Source organism: Prunus mume, linkage group LG2 (genome assembly GCF_029339155.1).
Source record: "Prunus mume cultivar Tortuosa linkage group LG2, ASM2933915v1, whole genome shotgun sequence".
Lineage (NCBI taxonomy): Eukaryota > Viridiplantae > Streptophyta > Magnoliopsida > Rosales > Rosaceae > Prunus > Prunus mume.
The window spans coordinates 5,054,538-5,078,880 of record NC_142699.1 but is presented as its reverse complement, the minus strand read 5'-3'; the positions used below and the strand labels follow the sequence as shown (position 1 = coordinate 5,078,880).

The window sequence follows — 24,343 nt, the reverse complement described above, 5'->3', positions numbered from 1 at the left end:
CAAAGTTGTTTTATACAAACCACAAGAGCATTTTTCTGATATATCAATATTTCTACTATGCCAATTGCTAATGGATATAGTTGAAGGCCATTGAACCCCCCTGAGAATGTCTCTTTGAATGACCCCTCAGCAGCCAATTTGCTTTGCGAGTGGCCACGTCCTTAACTAATAGTTGATAATTCATTGGAATTTCTAATTGCTAAGGATGATAATGTGTGTAAGCAAGCACCTATGGGCTCTATGGATAAACCCTCTTTGTTTTTTTTTTTCGGTTTCTATTGGTAAGCGTTTTTAGATAATCAAAAACTAATAATGTACAGAAGTAACCGTTCTTAATCATTAGAGATATAAGTCCTTTTTTAGTATCCTTTGAGTTAGAGAACGCATTTTTGAAAGAAAAAAAAAATTAGAAAACATTTTTTTTTATGAATACGTATAAACACTTGAGCTTCTAATGAATGTTTTCTTATGTGCTTAGGGAACTAAAGAATAACCTTCTCTTTAAATTTACAGAATTGCATCCCACTAAATCGGAGCCTTGATTCACAAAATTAAGAAAATTATTTGTGAAGAACGAGAATGACCCCAAATTTTCAAGAGATCTTTTATCGTTAGCCCAAAATTCATACATCATCTATACGAGTAATTATACCAACATTTTGCTATTATTTTATAGTGAAAACTGCTGCCATAAAATTAGGATGACGCAGTAATAGAAAAACCAAAAACACAAAACTTGGATTCTGGCAAAGAAAACAAGTGTGAAAATTACTGACATAAAAATTGGTGAGAAGGAATGGTTTTTATGATTAATATATGGAAAGCTGATTTGAAATTCAGATGGTAGTGCCCAATAGCTTAAATCATCATTGTGGGTGTGTGGATTGTGGATTGGTGTACCATTTTCTTGAGCTTTCAAAGGAGTTGAAACTTTTTTTTCCTTTCAAACAACTTTTGAATGTACAAAACAAACATCCAAAGTGGGGTTCAATCTTATCTCCAATAGGAAATTATGGTGTCCCTCAACAAACACAAAAACTAAAAAAAATTGAAGAGGTGAGGGAGGACCCATTATTCTAGAATCTATGAGAGAGTGCCACGTATGCCCCCAGACACTCTCCTCCAAGGGGGGCACTTTGTGTTATGGGAGACTGACCCATTTGGTTTGCTTGCTTTCCTGTGTATCATGACTTTTGGGTGAGCATTAAAGGAATATTAACGGTTTACTATATGACTTGGTTGTGTCTTTTCAGGAATTACATGGGGCAGGCTGTGAATTATTGGCGATTCTCACACTCTTTTGATACAAATGATGGTTCCGAGAGGGCCAATACGGTTTAGTGCAGTGAAAAAGTGCATTAATTTGTAGATTAATTGTCTCATATTCTAAACTTTATGATATTTTTGAAATGTGTTTGAGAAACCCGTCTTATTTTTATTAAACATCTAATTATAGTCCTCTAATGGGATTTGCTTGCTTGCTTGCTTTGTTTTTTGTTTTTGTTTTATACTACAGTTGAAAACCTCTTCCTCTTTTAATTTAGACTATCGCTTCAATAAATAAAACAAATGATTCAGAAAGAAAAACTGAATATCGAGCTTCAAATGTAAGTGAATATTTTTAACAATTTGAGTTACAAGCTCTTACATGGCAACATGAATTCAATTAAGAAAATTGATAATTTTTGACGAAATATAGCTATAGTTTAACCCCTAATAATATCCATCCATTTTCTTCTTTTTACAAAAATCTAAACTTTAGTCAAATGTCTAGCCTTCTTTAAATGATGCTTCAACTCCCTTTGAATATCAAATTTGGCTAAAGTTGCACTCGAAGCCCCATTTGATAAGAACAAAACTTTATCAAACGGCCGATTGAAGCAACCTCTTTTTAACTCGCTTTAGGGTTATGAGAATTTCATTCTTTCAAATTAAGGAACATACGATACTATCTTTTTTGTCCAACAACAGATATCTTCGACTTTATCATTCTCTCTTTTTGTTAATGAAATTCTAAATGTATAACGTCTAAATTTACAGCTCGTTTTATACTCATCATGTCATCTTTAAATTAGTGATCGGGATCGAAGTGTGCATATGGGTGCATGGAATTAATGCAAGTGATAAGCTAATCATAGGTTTATGATCATAATCACGTATTTTGCATCCTCCATCAGTCCATCCAAGTGGAAGCCATATATTAGGTTTAAGTATAAACATAAAATTTGTTTTTATGTGAGGGTTGTGCCCACAATTTCCAAGAGAATTGGTTATACATCTTTTCTTCAACTTTGGAGTCTGAAATTGGCTTCGATCGGCCTGTTAGCATATGCCATGTTTCGCCACTGTCTCACTGGCTTTGCCAATTGATAAATTTATATACATGTTGCACGTGAATAGAAATTAATATGCCAAGCTTGATTAAGATACCAAACACCATTTCAATAATATTTATAGTTTATATTATAAGTTCAATTTATATGATTTAAAATTAATAACCGAGTTTTCTGTTCAGCTAAAATGTCGGCAACCTAATGTTAATATTAAAATGTAACATGGTCACCTCCATGATCGGATCCAAAGTTTTCTTTATACTTATGCTAAGAACAACTCAGAACTAAATTATATAGTAAAACTCTAGCAGACATGCGTGCTTAAAAGTTATTTTGCCATACTTATACTTTAGAAATATTATATGTTAAAGACAGGACATGACGAATCACAAACATTAATTTCATGATAAACATGTTGAATCATAATGTATCGAAATTATTGTAAAAGATAATTGAAATATTCGAGATACAAAGTTTAGTGGTATCTAACTCCCTCCTATGAGATACATCTGTGCATGAATCGCATATGAATTAAACAATATCAAACCAAACCAAACCAAACTTGAAATAAATAAAAAGAAAGTTTGAATAAGGTAACAGCAGAAGTGAGATTATTAATTACAAATTTATATAGAAGATTTTGTGTGGCTTGAAAACTAGAGAAAGAAAAGTATGCTGGGAAAGAGTGCAAAATAGAGAAAAATAAAAACAAAAAACAAGATTTGGTGGTTGACCTCGTGCTTAGTTCAGCCATGAATGTGCTTAACAGTGAAAAGTTTAAATTAAAAAAATAAATAAAAAGCCAAAAAACCGTAACCCTTTTGGCTTCACCGACTTTTGTTTTTCTTTTTCTTTTTTTGGGTGGTTTTTCCACCACACCAAAAGCACAAGCACAAGCACAAGCAGCACCCACTATCCACCACTTGAGTCTTCTCTGGACTTAAACACCTGCCAATGTCATTTGGATGGTTTTTGTTGTTTGTTTGTTTGTATTAGATTTTAAATATAATTTTAATTTAAACTTTGTACGTTAGCTTCTTCTCTCTCTCTCTCTCTCTCTCTCTCTCTCTGTGCATTACTTTAATAACAACAACAATGATATTATTGTTAATAAAAGCATGATTATTTATAATTAAAGGGTGTAACTTTCATATTTTAATGTCTAATTTTAATTAATAAAATAATAATTAATGGTATCCCCCAGCAAGCTCTCATGCCGTACACGTGACCCACATACTCAATGATCACTTTGGTGGGCCACACCTTGATTTGGGTCATCTTCTTCACCAATCAGCCACCTCCAAACAAAGCTCTCTCAACTTTTATTATTATTATTATTATTAAATATTAATTAATAATGTATTTAATGTGTTAATGTGTTAATGTGTTTGCTTAGCAAACAGTATAAGCATGTGCTAAGCAAATGGGGGTTGATGGTGTGCTATTTCATCCAGGACCATTTAATTTGGTGAAGTTTTTATCTAAAAAATGATGGGTTGATGTGTGCAAGTTGGTGAGATGGCTCAATCAGAAGGGGTCGTTTAATGTATTGGACGGCTGAGATTTATTGATTTGTCACTCCTCGTCCTTGTGTAAGGTCCCCATCAGTTTTTTTGTTTTTCTTTTGCCCAACTTTTTTTTTTGTTCACTTTTTCTCTGGGGACAAGGACGGTTGCTCGAAAAGAAAAAAAAAAAAAAAAAGCTAACTTAGAAGGAATGATACAATCAAAAAGCAAAGGCTATCATTCTTTCATTCTTAGGCAGTGGCCATCCGAGAGACTATTCCCACCATTTGCAATGTGGATAAGCAAAAGTACTGGAAAAAACTCAATGTTCTTTTATCGTTTCTATTGAACGCGCGCGCACACATACACACACTCTTATCCGTAAGCAAATCAAACTTCAATTCAAGATCTTCGTGGATCGTGGTCATGACAATCCGGGAGACATGGATGAGAGAGAGAGAGAGATGAGAGAGATGCCAATCCTTTGGTTTGAACCCAACATTAGGTTGAGCTTCCAATGGCTCGACAAGAAAGTAAAACAAGCTTTGCTTGAATTGAAACAACTCTTTTTTCTTTTAATTTTTTTTTTTGTTTAAACCCTTTTTGTTCCAAATCACTTAGATCAATTGCACAGTCAGATCCCACTCTGATGATAAGTTTGCTTTTACCATCTTGCTAAATGGAATACCAACAACGAATGCAGATAGATTTTTCTCTTCTAATTATGAGATATAGAGAGCGAGAGAGAGAGAGAGATGGTGAGTCATTGGACTTGGCCGCTTTATAACGCAATCACGGGGGTGTGACAAGTCATCAAACTAAAGGGTCCCACTCCTAACTATATACAGGTCATACCAAAATCAATAATGCAATTCAACAGCAAATCGTAGGTGCAACCAAACCTGTAAAAGCCAGTTTTTTTCCTCAACCTAAATGGTTTTCTTCATTGACCAGAAATCTTGTGTAAGCATGGTGATTTATATTGATCCAGGGGTTCTTTTTTTCTTTTGGCTAGGAGATTAGAGGAGATGATGCATTCAATTTATCATTCCACATTCAAGGGGGGAAGAAAAAGAAGGGCAAAGATGCAGACCTACCAAGTATATATATGGTATATGGTCCATGCATATTTTGGCATTTATTACCCATATCACATTGGCTAACAATAACAATAATAAATTCAACAGTCAGGTGCTACAACAACACATCTGAAAGAAACAAACACTTCGAAAGAGAAAGAGAGAGAAAGAGAAAGAGAAAGAGAAAGAGAAAGAAAGAGAGAATGAGATAGATGTATCAGTTTAGGCATTTAAATCTCACCAGCTACAGCTTAAACACTAAACTACCATTTGAATAAAAACTAAACAGACTACGCTCTCTTCCTTTACTTCTCTACTGGTGGCACACAAGAGGCTAGAAACGTGGAAATTCAACCTGTTCCGAATATCCACTCCCAGAACTATCTCCATTTCCTGGACAAAAGATAAACAATATGGTTCCTTTGAAGATGGATAAATTATCAATCTCTAATCAGCTCGCAAAACCCTCCCTCCGTTCGCCTCTGGCAGCCTTTGTTTATGATCAAATGAATATGGAAGCAAAAACAAACATTAAATTTAGAAGCGTACCAATACAACATTGGACAATCCAATACCTTGCAGAGGCATCCGCACCCCTCCTCCGAGTTCTCTTGAAGAACCAAAGCAAATAAATGTAGTCTACGGTGCTCCTTTGAATGCCATTGCACATGTGGTGCCTGATTGTCACTGCAAAAGCCCAGCCCAGGACCAGAGTTGTTTAATCATCTTTGTGCAACAGTCACCTCGCGGGATATATAAAAGTCACCCGCACAACACTTCTTCCCCCCCACCCCGAAAACAAGGGTTAACTTGCTCAGATGCCGCCATAATACAATTTGAAACAACTTCTAAGTGCAAAGTTTATAGGATCTCAACAAACTTTGGAATATCATCCCTGGCTCCCTCAAGGGATCGATACATGTATAATATATCGACATTCTCAGGCTCACCCGTGTCTTCCTCTTGTTCATTTTTCATTACTTCCACCACTAGACCGGGGAGTTCTCGAGCAATCTCACGACAACCTTGGCGAGTTAACGTACACGAAGACATCCAGAGGAATCTCATATTGTAATAGTGATGCAAACCAGAGCGCAATGCTGTATCCCCAAAAGGGCTATCCCTGATTTCAAGCTTCTGCAAATTAGAGCAGCCCTCAAGCACATGTTTTAACCCTGTGTCACTGTCACCAGCAAAGGCAACTGAGAGAGTTCGAACCAATTTTCCGTATTTTCCAATGTAACTGAAAGCTCCATCAGTCAGTAAACCAGAGACAGCAAGGCGGGTGAGCTTCTTGCAGTTCATAACAATTGCTCCAAAACCTTCATCCATGGACTCACTGGTAACATGGTCAGGCCGGTGGCGCCCCATTATACAGAGACGAAACACCACAAGATCCGGGCAATTCTTTGACATGGCTATCACAGCTGCATTTGTCATACGTTGGCAGAAATATAAAATAGATCGCAGTTTTCTACAACCCTCAGAAATTGCTTGGAGACCCACCTCAGAAACAGGACCCTCAATATCCTCCTGAGCATTAACTGGGAAAACCCGGAGCTCACGCAGGTCCTTGCAAGTTCGAGCTACTGCCTTAAGTCCTTCATCGCATATTGAATCGAGTACCTGCATGAGGATTAAAAAAAAGTAAGCTCCACAAGCCAAAGTTCACCAAAATGCTTAAAAATAAGTACATAGAACACATACCCAGAAGGTCTGGAGTTTGTGGCAGTGGCATATGACTGATTTAAGTTGTTCTGCATTGATATTCGCATAGCTGAAATTCAGAGTGGTGAGATTACCACAAACAGGACTAATTGCAGGTAAGTAATCCAGCAAGATTTCCCTGAACCCAGATAGATACACTAGGGATTTGCAAGCAGCAAAAGCAGAGCGATAATCCAGTTCTTGATCACCCTGAGCCATGACCTCTGATGTATTGAATGAACCAGTTCCTAAGTGTGTGAGTTGGGGCGCTCGAACCATCAGACGGTATAGCTGCCCAATTGAAACAAAGCGGTTCAAGCTTAGTTTCTTCAGGGAAGGTGACCTAGCCACCAGCTTCTCCAATGCCTCAAAATTTATGAGGCATTCTACACATTCAAACATCAGAGATTCGAGACAGGTTTGACTCTCCGGAAAACAACATATCCAATCCACATCATCGTCCATAACATCAGATTCAGTCAGATCAAGCACTCTAAGCTGTCTGCAAAATACAACATTATTAACCTCAGTATTGGATCCCCATTGCAATATCACATTATCTTAGGCACCTTATTGATAGTGGGTATTCAATTACTTCATGCAGGGGAGAAAAAAGCATTACTTTGGAGATTCAAATACTTAATAAGGGGAAATAGAAAACCATTACTATCCACACAAACCCTCAAAACCGTAATAGATCTAAAAACACTAATCAGATCCAAACAATACCCATTAAAGCTTCAGCTTTTCAACTCCAAATCCAATACCCATTTCACGGATCTAATCAACGTCTGTTTACGCAAACCAAAACCCATGAATTTAACCTGAAACTAATTAAGAAATTAGCAAAGTACCTGCACTTGCTAGCGACCACGGCGAGCCCACTGGTCCCAAACCCATCGCAGCAAACAAGAACAAGCTCTTTAAACCCAGGAAACGACTCAGCCAAGAGGGCAAGATCGTCATCCGTCACAGACATGCGCTTAAGGAAAAGCTTCTCGAGCCAGGGGTAAGCCTTGGCCATGGAAGAGACCCATGGCGCCAAGTGGGCCCCCCAATGGGCCGGCATGAGGTTGAAATCGGCGAACCGGGGCTTCCCCTTGATTGTCACGGCCCGGACCCGGGTGAAGCGGGCCGTGGCCCGGCGTGGAGAGACCGCATAGCAGTTGCCGATGAAGAGCTCGGATCGGGTGAGGGCCTCCGCACGGTACCACGACTTGCAGACCAATGAGGCGGCGTTGCGGTCGCTGCGAGAGGTGAGGAAGCATAGCACGTTTTCGAGAACATTCTCGAGGACTTGGTCCGAGTAGGGGACGCTGTACTCGATGGAGTTTCCGCCCGACCCGGATGACCCGGATACTCCGGAGCAGTTCCGGGCCTTGTTGGAGACGATTTGACCGTCGATGAGATCAAACGGCGGAGATCGGTCGTCGTCCTCGGACATTTGGGATGAAGAGGATGAAGGGATTGAAGGGTCCTCCCCCATAAGCCCTTCTCTCACTCTTTTTCTTCTCAGTTTCGCTATCAGTTTCTGAATTTGGGATGATCTGAGTCTGGGTGTTTGATCAAATACAAATATCAAAAACAAAAATCGAATCTTTTCTCTCTTTTTTTTGCTGCTGTTTTGAATTTTTAATTCAGATCATGTTATGGGCTCTGGGAGAGTGAATTGGATTTGGGGGTTCTGATGATAGAGAGAAATAGAGTGGTAGAGAGAGAGAGAGAGAGAGAGAGGTGGGTGTGATATGCAGAAATGGAGATGTGGGTTGGGATTATTTTAATTGGTCACAAGGGAGAGTGAACAGTAGGGCTCTGCTGTCTGTGTCTCAGTGTCTCTGAGCATTGGGATTCTCCATGCCATCTCTTCTTACACACACACTCTCTCTCCTCTCTCTTCTCTCTCTTTCATCTGTATTATCCAATGGCTCTCCACACTTCTCCTCCATTATTTGGGGGTTTTCCCCTTTACAAACCTTGTCTTTTTTCCCTTTCTTTATTTATTATTTAGCTTCTCTTTTTTCTTTACTTCTTCCTCTCTTTTTCTGTTCTCTTCTTTTCTTTTCTTGTATTAACTATTTGGCTAAAATGTAGCAGGGGTCTATGAATTAGACTTTACTACGTTGGTTAACTTGTCCCATCCCCCTTCTTTTGCTATCTGAGAAAAATCCTAAAGAAAAATCCCTAGCCGCCCCCTACTCTTCTTACTCCCTCCCATTTTTCCTCCTCTCATCACCTTTCATCTGGATTCTTTTTCTCTTTGGATTCTTTGGTTTTTTTTTTTTTTGGTGATGTAGAAGCAGTCGCCATGATATAGTTGCCGTCTTTTGGCCCACGCATATAAGGATTTGGCCTCAAGTTGTCAACTTTCGATATAGATTTGGAGCTACGAAGAAGGAATGATGTAGGATTCGGGATTAGGTGGTGCAAAATTATGGGTTTAGACGGTATGATGTTATGGCTCTCATCAGGTTGCCTGAGAGGATGTGGAGCAATGGTATTGTTCCTTAGTTTGTTTTAGTATAATAATTCTCATAAACTCTTTAAGAGTTTGATGTAGTTTGATTTTTTATTTAAGATACTTTATTTTATTTTGACTTTTGGCTTTCGATACGGATTTGTCGTTTATGTCATTGCGCTGCAAATCTTTATTGTATGTTTGAGTACATGTACGTTTGGTTGCTAATTCGGAGATTTTAATCATTTTTTGGGTTGTGCATATTCTCTCCAGATAAATTCAACTTATTATTGCGTTTGGTCATTGAATAAGTTGTATTCGTATTGGGTAGGACTTGGGCTATGGGTTTGCAATCCAAGCCCAATCCATGACCTGATCCATTTGAGTCCAATGTGGCTCGATCCATCTAGCCTGCTGAAGCCAGCCCATATTATTCATTATATTTAGTCTAAATTTTAATATATTTAATTTAAGATATATTATATTTAGTCCACAATATGCAATATAATTCAGTATCAATAAATAAAAACTAAATGTACTTTCAGCAGGTCGAGGGCGGAAGCATTGAAACCCAACATCAACTAGGCTCGGTCTAGTATAATGTCTACGCTTGAAATGGCTCGACCCAAACTCAAACTCAAGCCAAAAAATATTAGAAAAAATAATCATAACCAGCAAAATTGAAAACACATATTTAGAATACAACTTCCTTGCATCCAATCATGGGAGCTTGTTAACCTATGAAATTATATGCTAAAACTTAATCTATTTTTAATAGATTATAATTTTAATGACATGTTTACTTACCAAGAATGAAAGAAGTAAGGAATCATGGAATTTAAGAATATAATGACTTGGTACGGAAAGAAGTTGTTTATTAACCATATGGAATCAACACATGAATACGAATCGTAAAGTTGTAAGGTTGTTTTTGGAAGGCAATAAGGAAGAACATGAATGGGATATGATCAATTGCCCCTTTCTAGTTGATCTGATTCATAATTTTGAGGGTGTGTGATTATCGATTTTAAGATGGGACCCTTTTTTTTTTTTTCATTTTGTATTGCTAGTAAATATAAGGAAAGTCAGAAATTGAAATCAATTCCCTTCTACTCATTCCCATTATTTGTAAGTAAATATAGGGGTGAACAAAAATATAGAGACACAAAAACCACATGTATCTTAGTTAAACAGTTTGATTATACAAATTACAAATAGCTTTTTTCTCTACACTCCACCAAACAGAAAGATTAAAAAAAGATTAAAAAAAAAAAAGAATTTTGTCTGCATGCTTTCTTTAAAGAAAGTGAAAGCACGGCCCAATAAAAAAGGAGCAAACAGTTGTTTTCCATTGGAGATTCAGGGGCTTCCTTGAGAGAAGGCTGACCAAAAGATGAAGCAAGCTAGCAGGGCAGGCTGTGCTTGGCGCTACATGCACGCGCAGTATATTCGCGTCAGAACAACCTCCCTATACCTTTTTCCCTCCACTTTTGTATTTATTTTATTTTATACTTTTTTAAGCAGCAAGATAAATAAATAACTAAATAAAAATAAAAGAGTGGATGCAAATTGCAAATGAAATGAGCCCATCAGTCTCTTGCTTTTTTAAGTTTGAACCATCATTTGCCCTTTTTACTCAGATCTTTTCTGTAACATCTTTTGTCTATTATTTGTTTATTTATCTTCTTTTTTTCTGATCTGCTGTGCTTTTTTCAAATTGGTTAAAAAGATTTGAGTTGCTTAATTGATTTTTATGGTAAGGAATTTCACTTCTAATCATAGCTGGGAAGAGTTTTTCATGTAGCTTTTTGGTTAAATCTGGCATCTCATCACCTAGTTGTCATTTACCCTTTTGGGTTAAGTTCAAAAGGTGACTGCATAATTACAAGGTTCTTTTTTCCTTTTTCTTTTTTCGAGGGGGGACTTTTTTCAATTTCCCTAGCCTTCTTGACTATAAAATATTTGTATCACATTTTCTAACACCTTACGCATTACATTTCAATATAGAGTGCACCCGAAGAGTCGAGGGCTAGTTCTGCACAATGCAATCACTAAGGAGCTTAATTATATCTCTTGATGCATCAAGTTAACAAGTTACAATAACTTAATCAAGGATAGAAATATAAAGACTTTGCAGTCTCCTTTGTTATGATGTTGATATAAGCATGTTCAAGTTTGTGATGGGCCATGTAGACATTGGCCGTATTAGTACAAGCGCAGCGTGTTTGTAGATCGATGTTTCCAATTTGAGTGTTCATAGGCAAATGTCAAATGCTAGCAAGATAAGCAAATAGATCTTCATGACGCAAATAACAACTTGAACAATAACTTCAAGCCATGCATGCTCATAATTATCCGATTACTATTTATAGTTGACAAAAAGCTAAAAAACAAATTTGTCATTTTACATCTAATGAGATGATAAAGTCACTGCATAATCTTGTTCAATCTTTGTTTTGGGAAAATTTGAGAAAACCCATGTGTGGTTAGCAGCCAAATCTGACTTTCCTAACTATTAGCATGCTTTCTTAGTTCGGATAAATGGATCGTGGGAAGAAAAGTTTGGAGATTTTATCTGCTAGCTACTTGTACTTCTCTGAAAGGAGGTTCGAATATCTTTCCTTAATGTCAATGATCATGTAGTTTGGTGATATTTAGTCTCTATGTTAGGTTAAAATTCTATGGATAAGAATTTCATAACGACTTTTAGAGTATGCTAGGGTCGGCAATCTGGTTACTACAATTTTGTGTTACCAATCATGTTTCTAGTGTTTTATTTTTTTTCCAATTTGAGCTCAATTGTTACTCCAAATGTAAACCTTTTTTTTTGCCAAGTTACCATGGGGGTCTTGGATCGAGGATCACTTGGGACCACACCAAAGGTCTAGGCCAATCCAACTAACACCCCATTGGTCAAACATAAACAAATTTGATGACCCTAATATTATTGAGTTATTTAATTGCTTAATTTATTTGTAGAAAGATTATTTATGCATATATAATGTATAGTTACATATGTGAGCAGGAATAATCATTCTTAAGCTTATGGCACCCTAGCCACCAATAAATATTTTGCAAAAGTTACATGTTGACATGAATAAATATTGCAAAGTTATATTTTGACATGAATATGTAGTGCAAAATTACATTTTGAAATGAAGATATAATACTACACTAATGAAAATAAAAAATCATTCTTCTTCCACATAGTACTTTTGTAGGTAATACTTCTTTATTAGGTTTATACCATCATACTTTGTGTCTTATAATTTAGCCCCCCTCAAATATAAAATTCTAACTCCGCCTCTAATACCCTTTATTTTAGGAACTCAAAATACCACCATGCAATGCATTCAAAAACCAATATATAACTCCCCAAATTATGTAATTAGTATTAATTTTTAAAAATAAAGAAAGAAAGAATAAAATAAAAGGTCAAAATCTCAAAATTTGAATTAAGACACTTTTACTGGAGTGTCATTGTTCCTAATGGCAATATAGAAGAGGAGAGCCTCATCAATAGTTACTTCAGAACAAAAGGAATCTTAAAAAAAAACAAAAATAAGAGAAAAGTAAGAAAACAGATTGGAAAAGGAAAAAGGCAAGAAAGAAAATTGGAAAAGAATGAGTTGTGGTTCCTATGCCTCCTCCTTAAATTAGCTTTTTCCAATCCATGTAGTTCTAACATCGTTTTCCCCTCTAAGCAAATTACCCTTTTTTCCCTGAGAACAAAGTTTAGAAAGAGAAGAGCCCCATCTTTCTTTTTCTCTCATCCATCACAATTCACAAAGTAGCTATCTGGAAGATCGATCCAGCCCCCCCTCCCCCAAAATGCACAATTCATACGTACCAAGTACAACTGTATATAAAATTTCAGTTCATCCTCCTCAATTACTCTCAATGAATTTTAAATTTTGCTAGCATCGATCACTTGTGAGCGAAATTTAACAGTTGACAGTTATTAATTGTCCGTGACTTATGCATTTTGTTGTTATCACTAAATTTTGAATTTTTCTACATACATAAACCAAATATATGACCCTTGATACATAAGAAGTACAGGGTTTGTATTTAGGAAATCTATTTAAATAGGAGCCCATCATTTTTGGATGTAGATAAAAATTCATTGAATTTTGTGCTATAAGTAATGAAGGATGAAGCTAACTGCTAGACGACGGGAGAGGCAACCACTAAAACAGCAGTCTTGGTTTTTGCATGAGAAGTGAATTAATTTCACCTTCAGGCTTCAGCTATTGATTTGAAACCAAGACTGCGTGTAGAAAAACCTGCAATGGTAACTTCGTTTTAACCTAAGGATTAAAAATTAAAGCACACACTTCAACTCTTTCGACTCAACGGTTTTTACTCCAATTTGAAAATTATTTAAATTTACTTACTTCAGACCAAATCTACATGGATTTTGGAAAGGATTATAAGTCTAAATCAGCTAAGTAGGGTTTAAACTCCTACCTAAACAAGACCCTTTGCACCGTTATATAACCATTCTCATGAACAATTTAAGATACACAATCATCATAGCTCTAGCCTACTGTAATTTGAATTCATTGTTTGTAAGGTTATTTCTTTGTTTTTCTCAATATTTTCGTACATCTACCAATCTTCGAAATTGCGCTCCCAACAATTAGTAAACATTTCAATGAGAATTAACTTTGTTCATCCAAATTGCATACCTTTCATTGGAGTGCCATACATTTCGATTCATTTTCATTTAGATTCATTCTCATTCGATCCTAGGTTCGTAATAATGTACATCTTCTTTAACTAGAAAGAGAAAATTTAATCTTGTTGAGACCACCTATATTCAAAAGTTGTAGAACAAGGTGCAAATTATAATAGTACAAGGGCCATCATACATTTTAGATCCTGGTAAATCTTTTCTGGAGATATTCTCCACTGGCAGAATTTTTTGTTTTTAATTTGTTCCAAAAAATACTGCATTTTGTTCATTATAAAAAAACTGCATTTTTCTGGTGTGGATGGCAGACAAGCTTGCATGTATCTTGGTTTGAACAAGATTGCTCGTGAGCCTTTTCTCTGTACTGCTATTGATTGGACTGGACAAAACCCAAGAAGGTAACCCCTTTTATCATCCCTGAGAATTATTGAAGCAGCCATTGAAAATCGAAATTGCAAATAAGACAGCTAATTTTCTTAGTGCTCAATTTGCTATGTTGTCTGGGGAAGCATTGTCCTAGTCAATAATTCCAGTAGGCACACACCAACATGCAAAAGAGCTTTCTGTTCTTGGTTTTTTTAACTTCTACTGGTCTATTTGGATTTACATTGGGCAAAAAGTCATGCTTATCAATCAGACCGCAGAATGGCATTGCTTTTAAACTGAACTTTTGGTGTAGGCTTTTTAGCTATGGCCAGTAAATGACAGAAGCTATATATATGCTGTCAAGTTCTGGAAATGAGGAAAGGGGAAAAAAAACTTCCATTGTTTTGTGGGTTGGCCTGCATTTTGACAATCGACATAACCGAGGCACATAGGAGTAGGACATGCATAGCCTTAGTGGCTGTAAAGTCCATGGGCCTCAGTCTCTTTTCTTTTCCAACAGTGCATGGCTGCAAGATATGAATGGTACGTGAAATTCTTACCCTTCCTTAATTCCATGAAATATCAACTTTATCGTCTACTAATTAATATCATAACACGTGATTTAACTATATGTGATAGCACGATAGTTACACATTTTATACATTTGATCAAATAATTCAAGATTAGCCAGGGATTTAAGTGTATTAGTTAGGAATGCTGATATTTCTCTTCCAACTCTAATACCCCACCGCCCATTGAATGTTTTTTCTGAAAAACAATCCTCTTTTACCACCCCACTTATACCTAAAGTACCTTTTATTTATGTCAGCAGTCTTAGATGCCATTTAACCATAGTATATTTGTCATTTATATTCTCATTAAATGGTGAATGAAAAATGGAATATAGGCGGTGGGTGAAATAACAACAATCATAATAGACGCAAGTTAGGGTGAAATACCAACAATCATAATAGATGCAAGTTAGAGTAGTGAATGAGAGCCCACCTTCTTACACTTAGACCTGTAAACATATTAGATTATCATATTCGAATTGTTCCGAACATGGATCAAGTTAATCTATCAAGTACTAGAGTTATTTATTCCTAATTATATTTGAATTAAACAATAAAAGGATTGTATGACAAAAATATAATTAAGAAGTAAATTAAGAGTAAGTAAACAATGTAACAAGATGATAAAGCAGTAGGACATTGATTTCACCTAGCTAATCCCACCAAAATCATTCTAACTTGTTAATCCTAATTTACCTAACATATTGATAGTCGTTTTCCCTACCTCACCAACACTCTTTTCCAAGTTATATTAGTCGTATTTCTTACCGTCAACCCACTCTATTCCTAGTTATAGGATTTAGATGGCTAAGAACTCATTAAGAATTTATGAAAAATATTAAAGACTACACAAGCCACAACCTAATATTCCGAGTTGATAAATAGAATTAACAATATCAAAGAATTTGAATATTCATATCTAGGCTACATTGTAGTCCTAGTAAAAAGAGATTAGTTCATTAAGGACTTATTAGGAAACATGATGATTGATAAAAACATGAGAGGCATTAAATTCTTGAAGTAGAATGTTGTTGAGGCCCAAAAAATTTAAGGATGAGCCCAAATATATTTCTAGCTCAGTACGACACCTAACTTGGGAAGAAACCCAACTTGGGTATGCAAGAGTTCGTCATATGCGTTTGCAGACGTGCCACACTAAACAAATAAGCAACACGCCATGCTACAAGCTTAAGTGGGCCTAAGCCATGCGAATGCCTGGGGCTTACTGAGCGGGTTGTGGTATGGATGGTTACAAGTTTTCATGAGGCTCATTGATGAGCCGAGAAATAGAAGTTTTGGGTTGCTTGGATGCCCCGAAACTCAAGCACAATTTCTTGAGCCCAAATATGTGGGTAAGCATAAATGAGAGAAAATAGCCCATTACTTAGAAAAGATAGCCCATCACTTTGGGAAGTTGGCTCATCCCTTTAGTGAACTAGCTAATTTCCTTAAAGAATTGCCCAAGTGACCAACAAAATATTTGAAAGTCTCCAGCACATGGCTGGAGACAAAACCATGACAAAAACCAAAAGCCACTCACATATGCAGACTACTGAGAATCTCCAGTACATGGCCAAAGACAAACCCAACGCAAGCCATAAGAAAAACCAAGGGATACTTGGGCAAAACATCATTTAAACCAGTGTATATTCCAATTCCTTTTCCTCCCAATCAGATCTTAGTCCATAGAATATGGGAGAAAAGAAGGAAGAAAGATGGCTGAAAATGGGAGTCCCCTACTGGAACAGTGGGGAAAAGCCTAGAGCTCCCCAAACCCTGTTTTTGTGCGATTGGGCAGAGAAAAGTTTCACCAAATAGGATAAGTCAAAGGAAGAGAAGAGGAAATGAGAGGAAAGACTTGGTCAAATTGAAATAGAAACCATTAGGGTTTCTTAGGGAAGAAAGAGCTTCAGCGCCTATAAAAAGAAGTATTTCCTACATATCATCTCAACCCACATCTAGAGAGCAAGCTTCATCTCTCATCCTTGAAACTCTGCAATTTCGAGCATCATTCCTTTATTTTCTCCTATCTTCTTTTCTGGTAAGTCATTCCAGAGCTTGATAGAGCCTTTGCCAAGTTGCTAGAAAATTACCCAAAACACCTACTACTTCACCACTAGCCACAACCACATCCAGAGAGCAAGCTTCCTCTCTCCCCTTCCAAACCCAACAAATTTGTGCTCTATTTATCATTTCGAAGGTAACCAAGGTTCTTCTCTTCAGTGCTAAACTCATGACAATTTTGTTCCATGCCACAAGCTTCTCATGCTAAGCTAAAAAATCTATCTGTAAGCTGTTGTTATTTTTGTTGGTGAAGGTAACCAAGGTGTTTCCTTAAGGTTTCACTATCCTTTCGAAGTATTTTTGGGGCTTGAATCTTTGAACTTAGACATAGGGGATAATTTTATCAATATGCTTTTTATGGCACTCAACCCATTTATAGTCGGAAGAAAAAAGCCCCTACAAATGTCAAGGTTGCACGAGCTTTGTTCTTGTTCTCCTTAGGGTGTTTCAGCTATGACTATGAGTATGAATATGAAGGAATTTGATGGTGTTGGATTATATTTTTACAATGGTGTCCGAATCCCCCTATATATAGTAGTCCTAGAAATCCTACCTATTCTAAGATATAATTACAATTATTACAAGAATAGGATTCCTACTATAATCTAGGGTTATTTATTTATTTATTTATATTTATTATTATTTATAATTATAAAATTTCTCCTTGTTTGACTTGATGAGAATTTGAACCATCTTAAACTAGGAATGATGGCATTCCTTGTGACATAAGGAATGATTTCTCATTGTTTGAAGAACCGCTAGATTTTCTTGTTGTTGTTTTGTATGAGGGATGTAACAAACAATTTTTATGGATATGATCTTTGGGAGATGGAAGTACTGGTACTCTATTAGAGGCAATGTTCTTTCTCTTGCTTTTAGTTAAAGGGTAAGACTACGTAGTTAGATCGACGACTAAGCCTGTATGTATAAAAGAACTCATATAATCCATGATGACATAGCCCAATTTTTATACTCCTTGCTTATCCTCCTATCAATAAAATAATATCGCTTTACTCAATAAATTTAAAACAAAAACAAGAACTAATCCTCCACTAGAAATGTACACAAACAAACGAATATTAAAGCCAGTGTTGAATTGTTTGTTCATCCATTTGGGCCTTGAGATTTATATGTATAGAGAAGTTGGCCCAAAGCCAATGTTGAATTCCCATTTACAGACAAGTTCATTGCCGAATCCAAAAATCCCCAATAAAACGCTTCTTCACCTCAAATCTAGTTGCCCCAGGTGTCCTCTCTTCTCGTAGGCTCCGCCCCAATCGAGCCGTTTGAATTTCGCAGCAACAACAGCAATCAGACAAAGATTCCATTTTCAATCACAAGAATAAAATGAGCGACCACAAGGCCGCAGCAGCACCCGATCACCACCCACCATCTCAGACCACGAAGCCTCTTCCTCACTCCGAAGACTACGCTCCCTACCCTAAGCTCGACCCCAACGACGTCGTGCCGCCTTCCCAGCCCGAAACTTGGACCTCTGTCTCTATTGCCTCTGAACCGCCGCCGAAATTGGAATCACCGTCAGCGCCGCCGCCTCCAGTCGCCGATCCGCCGGTTCACGTCGAGGCTCGAGCGCCGATTGCCGGTGAAGCCGCCACCTCCATGCCGGCGGAGTCCAATCCCTACGTCGCCACTCCTGCTCCGGCTCCCTCCTCCTCCGTCAAGAGTGAGTATCAGTAGCCAACCAGCGCTCTCATTTGTGTTTTCAATTATATGTGTGTACACACACACACACACACACACACACACACACACATATATATATTTGTATATGTTAGGGTTTTGTTGAGGAAATGATGAATTTGGGAGTGTTACTGTGGAGGTTGGAAATGACTGTTTATTTGTTGTGTTATTTAGACAAGATGGATTCAGTGAAAGATGTTCTTGGAAAATGGGGAAAGAAGGCTGCGGAGGCCACCAAGAAGGCCGAGGATCTTGCTGGCAACATGTGGCAGCACTGTAAGTTTTCAATTCCAGTGAATTAAGCTGTTCTTCCGAGTGTTTTCAATTCAGTGAAAGATGTTAATTTTCCATGGTAATTGTCCTTTGCATCATTAATATTATGTATAAAGCCAATGCAATCAATTTCCATTCACAAATGCTTTGTTTAGTATGCTGTAAAACTGGGGTCTTTGTTTTTCTTAAATGATTAAGCAATAGCATGGCATTTCTATGTGGGAGCATTCTGGCTTTTGCATGGAAGAAGAATGGTGCCAATATGTGTGCTGGGAGTTGGAATTCAGAAATGCCATCAATATATGCGCTTTTAGATTGCAATGGATCTTAGAGTTATGGATTTTGCCTCTTGATTACTTTTTTCACTTACTTCTTTCTTGCCCCATTGTGATCCCATTCCTCATTTTTATGACTTTAATTACTCTGTTATTTAGTTATAGTTTCAGAGGTTGTGGTAGGAACCGTGAATCCTTGATGATTTCTGGGTTTAAAAATTAAAATCATTGCTTGATTTCATAGTAAATTCTGTGCTGTTTTATTTGTGAGACATAAATCATGTACTGCTGTTTCCCTTGAACTAGTGAAAACGGGACCTAGTTTTGCTGATGCTGCTGTGGCAAGAATTGCTCAGAGCACTAAGGTACTTGCAGAAGGTGGTTATGAGAAGATCTTTCGACAAAATTTTGAGACTGTCCCAGAGGAGCAACTTCAGAAGACATATGCTTGCTACCTATCAACATCTGCTGGCCCAGTAATGGGAATTTTATATTTGTCAACGGCAAAGCTTGCATTTTGCAGTGACGATCCCCTTTCATACAAAAATGGCGACCAGACTGAATGGAGCTATTATAAGGTATAGTGGATTAGTATTGTTTGCTTATTGCCATTGAACCATTTGCCACCTTCCTTGCTTGAATTATGACTTAGGAGCCATTTATGCTCGCCAATTGTGGTAGTGAAATTTGAATTTCTTTCAAAAAAATTCTGTTTTATAAATTTTACTAATCTCTTGTGTCATATTATCAGTGCTGAACGCACAGTATTAATACTAAGGAGGTAGGTTTTAATTGAAAATAGAAATTTCACTTTACTGATGAGTGTTTAGAATGATAATAAAGCATATTTTAAATTTGTTAATTCATTTGTACGTATGAAAGATACGGATACAATGATGAATACGCTAGTGATCGACCTTGTTCGTAGATCTTTCTAAGATTTTCTATGACAAGGACATTAATTTAATTCTCCATATAAGAGGGAAGCTTTGGTGATTGCACTTAACCTCAGTGGAAGTACATGTAATTTACCCTATAATCTTCAAGTTTCTGGTTATGTAGTAATTGCCTCCAGTTGTGTACTCCACTTGTAATTGCCTAATTCTTGGTTCATGAATTTTGTGGTGATTGGTGCAACCATCGATATCACCTTCTTTTGAAGGCTAAACAATTTCAAGTGGAATGACTTGGTGTTTCTTCTATTTATGATAAGTTAAGTTCCAAGAAGTGTCGACACATTTCCAAGTAGGTGTCGACCACATTTTCAATTCTTTCCCAGTGTCAGTTCAACCATGCATGTCCATGTCCCTTCATTTGTGTTATCTATATATCACTGTAAAGCCAAACCTTCTGAGTGGTGAAATCTCTTAAGCACAGAGAAACGCTCTTTGTTAATTTTACCCCTTTTTTTTAACCTTCTGGTATGGTGTTTCATACTTAAGGGGTTACAAGCAGTGAAATCAAAACTCATATATTTTCCCCATTTGAAGATCTATTGTGATCCCATTAGTCAATTTTACTTTTTTGCTTCCTTCCAATAATTTTTTTCATTTTGATGAATTTCTTCTGATAATTTTCAATGGTCTAGAATGAGTATTTATATTTTGAAATCTCTCTATTAGCTATGGACATAATCTGGTATAATTCCCTTCTCGTATGTAGGTGGTTATTCCATTGCATCAGCTGAAGGCAGTCAATCCATCAACAAGCAAAGTCAAATCAGCTGAAAAATACATCCAGGTGGTCTCTGTTGACAACCATGAATTCTGGTTTATGAGCTTTGTACACTATGACAGTGCTGTGAAATATCTTCAAGAAGTATTGCACCCCACCCAGTCCCAGCCCCAGCCCCAGCCCCAGCCCCAGCCCCATAGCTTGTGATGAATATAAGTCCAAACCTTTGCCGTGTTACAGCAGAGGCATCATGTTGGCAAGACATCTACATAGACAAAATCGTGCGGGATATGGAATATATCAGCTAATGTGGATGTATTTTCTTTTATTTGTGAAATTGCTGTGATGTATTTGTTATTAGAACCCACAGATTGTGATTTTTTACTTTTCGGGTATAGTGATACATTTGGGATGAGGGAAGTTTCAGTCGAGTCTATATTTGTTGTAAATGACATTTGTGATTATATACATCGTATTTTCAGACTATCACCGTATTGTGAAAATATGGATGAAAAAATATGGATGAAAACTTGTATATTCCTATGATTGTAGGCAAATTTCTGTAGAACTACAAGTGAGGAAGGATACTGTCAGGGATGAAGCCTATAACCATTATAGACGATACCTTGCCTTTCATATTATCTATGGGGTTCGGTTTCATATTATCTATGGAATTCGAATCCGAACCCGCTATTTTGGCACTTCAGAAGTCATTTTCACACTCTTTCTATGAGAAGTGTGTTATTTGAAATTGTCTAAATCATTACCTAATTTGGAGCCTGGTCTACGAGGTCGATTATTTGAAAGCCACTAATGGAATGACCCAGGCCAACCCTGCAAGGCTTAGACTTCGGTCAAGCTCAAGCCCGTTGCTTCGTTTGAATGAGAGCAACCAGACAGAAACCATTAGAAAAAGGAAAAAAGAAAAAACAACCTTGACTTGACACTATCTAGAAAGCAGAGAAAAGGGAAACAGATAGTGAGTGGGTGTCTTCTCTCCAAACGCCGACAGTCACGGATTATGGAGGCATGTTACGTTGTCAGTCCAAATGAAGAAAATAAGGGGATTGGACACTGACTTGAAACACAAGCTACTTTTTGGCCCTCATATCATATGAAATGAAAATTGGGCCATTTTTATTTTTGGCCCCCAACGACTCACGCCCACACATTTCCTCACTAGGTTTTATATCAATCTTGTGACAAAAACTTAGGTGCAATTGGTATTTTTCTAGTTGCCAAGGGGTTAGTAGTAAGAGCATTTTCATGTACATTAGACGTTTTAAGTAGAGACGGAGCTAGAATTGTAAAGTTAGAGACCGAAGTAGAAAATACAAGTACATAAAACACTTAAGTATTCAATAATTATATATTTAGAGCTAAATATTTATAATTAAGTCACGTCTAATTTGTTTTGAAGGAAACTATAACTTAAATTATAAATTATTTATTGCAAATTCTATATGTTTTATATAATATAATAGAGGAGAGATAAAAATATGGGGGGGCCAAGCCACTCCAGGCCTAGAACGTGTGAACTTATGAATTCTATTTAAAATTAGGGGTTAATAAAAATATGAGAGGGCCAAAGCCACTCTAGGCCTAAAAATTAGGTTCCAACCCCAATCATTCCTCCTTTCTACCTTCCAAATTTTGGCAAAAAAAATAAAATAATAATGTATATACATTAAACACCCAACATGTTAGCTTATGAATTCTATTTAAAATTAGAGGTTGACAAAAAAACCACATGAACCTTCAAATCAGACAAATCAAACCGATCTGAGCATTAGGTTTCTACACTAAAAACAAATGTAATCATGAACCGAATCGAACTAAAATGTAATTAGTTTGGCTTAAGTTGGTTTGATTTCGCTTAGGTAGGTGTGGTTTGGGCTATTTAGAAACTGCCTAGACCGAACCAAACCACTTATATTAATATTATCACCTTTTGGCATTTGGCATTTTCTTGTTGGTATTATTATATTTCATCTCACACATTGCTGTTAGGATGTTGGAGATTTAGAAATTAGAACAGTGACTGCCATGTTTGAGTCCGACACCACCCACCCTATCCCCCATCTAACCTTCCCCCATCCTTCCAAATCCGAGGCCGGAAAAGTCATCGGTCTATCCTCTCTCACCATCGCGATGAGAGAGTGAGAGACTTTCATGGGTGTTTAGTCGGAGGAACGTTGGCATGAGCTGATGCTGACGACAGTGGCAGCGAGCGGACCAGAAGTTTTTCTTTTCATCTTGAGCTTTTCTTGGTCTTAAAAAGGTAAGATGGAAATGCTAAATGTTGGTAGATGGGGGGGAATATATGCTGACTTCACAAACAAAATGCAATGATGCTACTCATTTATTTAAGCAGATATAATAGCTGTAATGTCAGTCCAATTTGTATTTTGTGGTCAGTTCTTTTCCTTGGACAGAGAGGGGAACAGAGAGATAGAGCCCACCTGTTTAGAATAAAGCAGCAACAAGTCGATCCAACTTCACATCGTTTTTTCCAACACCTTCAAAAACTCCACTGGCTATAATTTGTATTCTTTACGACTTTCACCGTATATATATCTCTGCATGTTTAACGTGTTGGAAAAACTAGCTCTTCAACAAAAACAACCTTTCGCAAACTAGGCTGCTTTTACACCAATGGTTTCACATACATAGACAGAGAGCTGCTTTAAGCAATCGAAGGATATATATTGTTGTTAGAGCTAGCTTGTCGGGGATGTAAATTTATGCTCTAAACTAAATCATTCTCGGATTGCAAAGCTCAATAAGGCTTGTATGAAGGTGTTAAATATTAATACAAACTTGTGTGATAAAACTAGAAAACTCTAGAATAATTGAGAGAATTATCAAGTAAAAAAGATGGCCAACTCTTACTAGAACTATCTAATAATTATTTATTATAATTATAACTAGAGAAATCTAGAATTAAAATACAACTTGTGACTGAAAATGACTTTGGATAAGTCGGTTGTGTGCAACCGACTTGTCCAAAGCAAAGTTGCCGACTTAGTATTCCTATAAATAAGCCTACAGCCCCTCAAAGTAATCAAGCTAAAAGCAGAAAAAACTAGCAGCTGTCCTATATTCCACTAAGTCCTATATCAAAGCTTTGTACCTTTTCTCCTCCATTCAAATAAAGACTACTTTGTTACTCTTTCAAAAGTTTTCATTCCAAGTTAAGCTATTGTCCAAAACACTAAACCAACCATTCTCTAACCTCTTCTCCCTTAAACTAACAGAAGACTACAATGTCAACACAATTTTGTATCAAAATAATATTTTCTCTACATATTATAAGAATGTCTAATCTTTTAAACTATATATGATGTATGCGTGTCGTGTCAAATGCATATATCTATCCTTTATGGTGTCATTGTTCTGCCTTTTGACAACCAAAATTGATTTTAACTATGTTTGGCAAAACAAAACAAAAAATTTATGGGTCATAAAAGTGCTTTTTTAAGAAACACAACTCTTTACCAAAAATTATCGTCGTTCTTATGATACAAGCGCTTCTAACAAAAGTAAATGGGCTCTAAGGTCCACAATGTATATCTTATTTGAGGTGGTACATATGTATATTTTAAGAACCCGCTTTTTTTTTTTGGCAATATAGTTGTGCACA

At 36.7% G+C, this 24,343-nt stretch overlaps 2 protein-coding genes across 2 annotated transcripts; one reads left to right on the top strand and one right to left on the bottom strand.

The window, feature by feature from the left end:
- Window positions 1-4,993: 4,993 nt before the first annotated feature.
- AFB5 (auxin F-box protein 5) lies at window positions 4,994-8,557 on the bottom strand. Its single transcript, XM_008221158.3, has 3 exons — window positions 7,479-8,557; window positions 6,625-7,126; window positions 4,994-6,543 (listed from the first exon to the last, which is right to left on the bottom strand). Exons 1-3 carry the CDS (start codon window positions 8,108-8,110, stop codon window positions 5,779-5,781), a joined length of 1,899 nt encoding a protein of 632 aa, XP_008219380.1. The 5' UTR covers window positions 8,111-8,557; the 3' UTR covers window positions 4,994-5,778.
- A 9,328-nt stretch (window positions 8,558-17,885) lies between these two features.
- LOC103319602 (FH interacting protein 1) lies at window positions 17,886-21,186 on the top strand. The gene is made up of 4 exons (XM_008221159.2): window positions 17,886-18,461; window positions 18,653-18,754; window positions 19,333-19,604; window positions 20,689-21,186. Exons 1-4 carry the CDS (start codon window positions 18,125-18,127, stop codon window positions 20,905-20,907), a joined length of 930 nt encoding a protein of 309 aa, XP_008219381.2. The 5' UTR covers window positions 17,886-18,124; the 3' UTR covers window positions 20,908-21,186.
- Window positions 21,187-24,343: the final 3,157 nt, after the last annotated feature.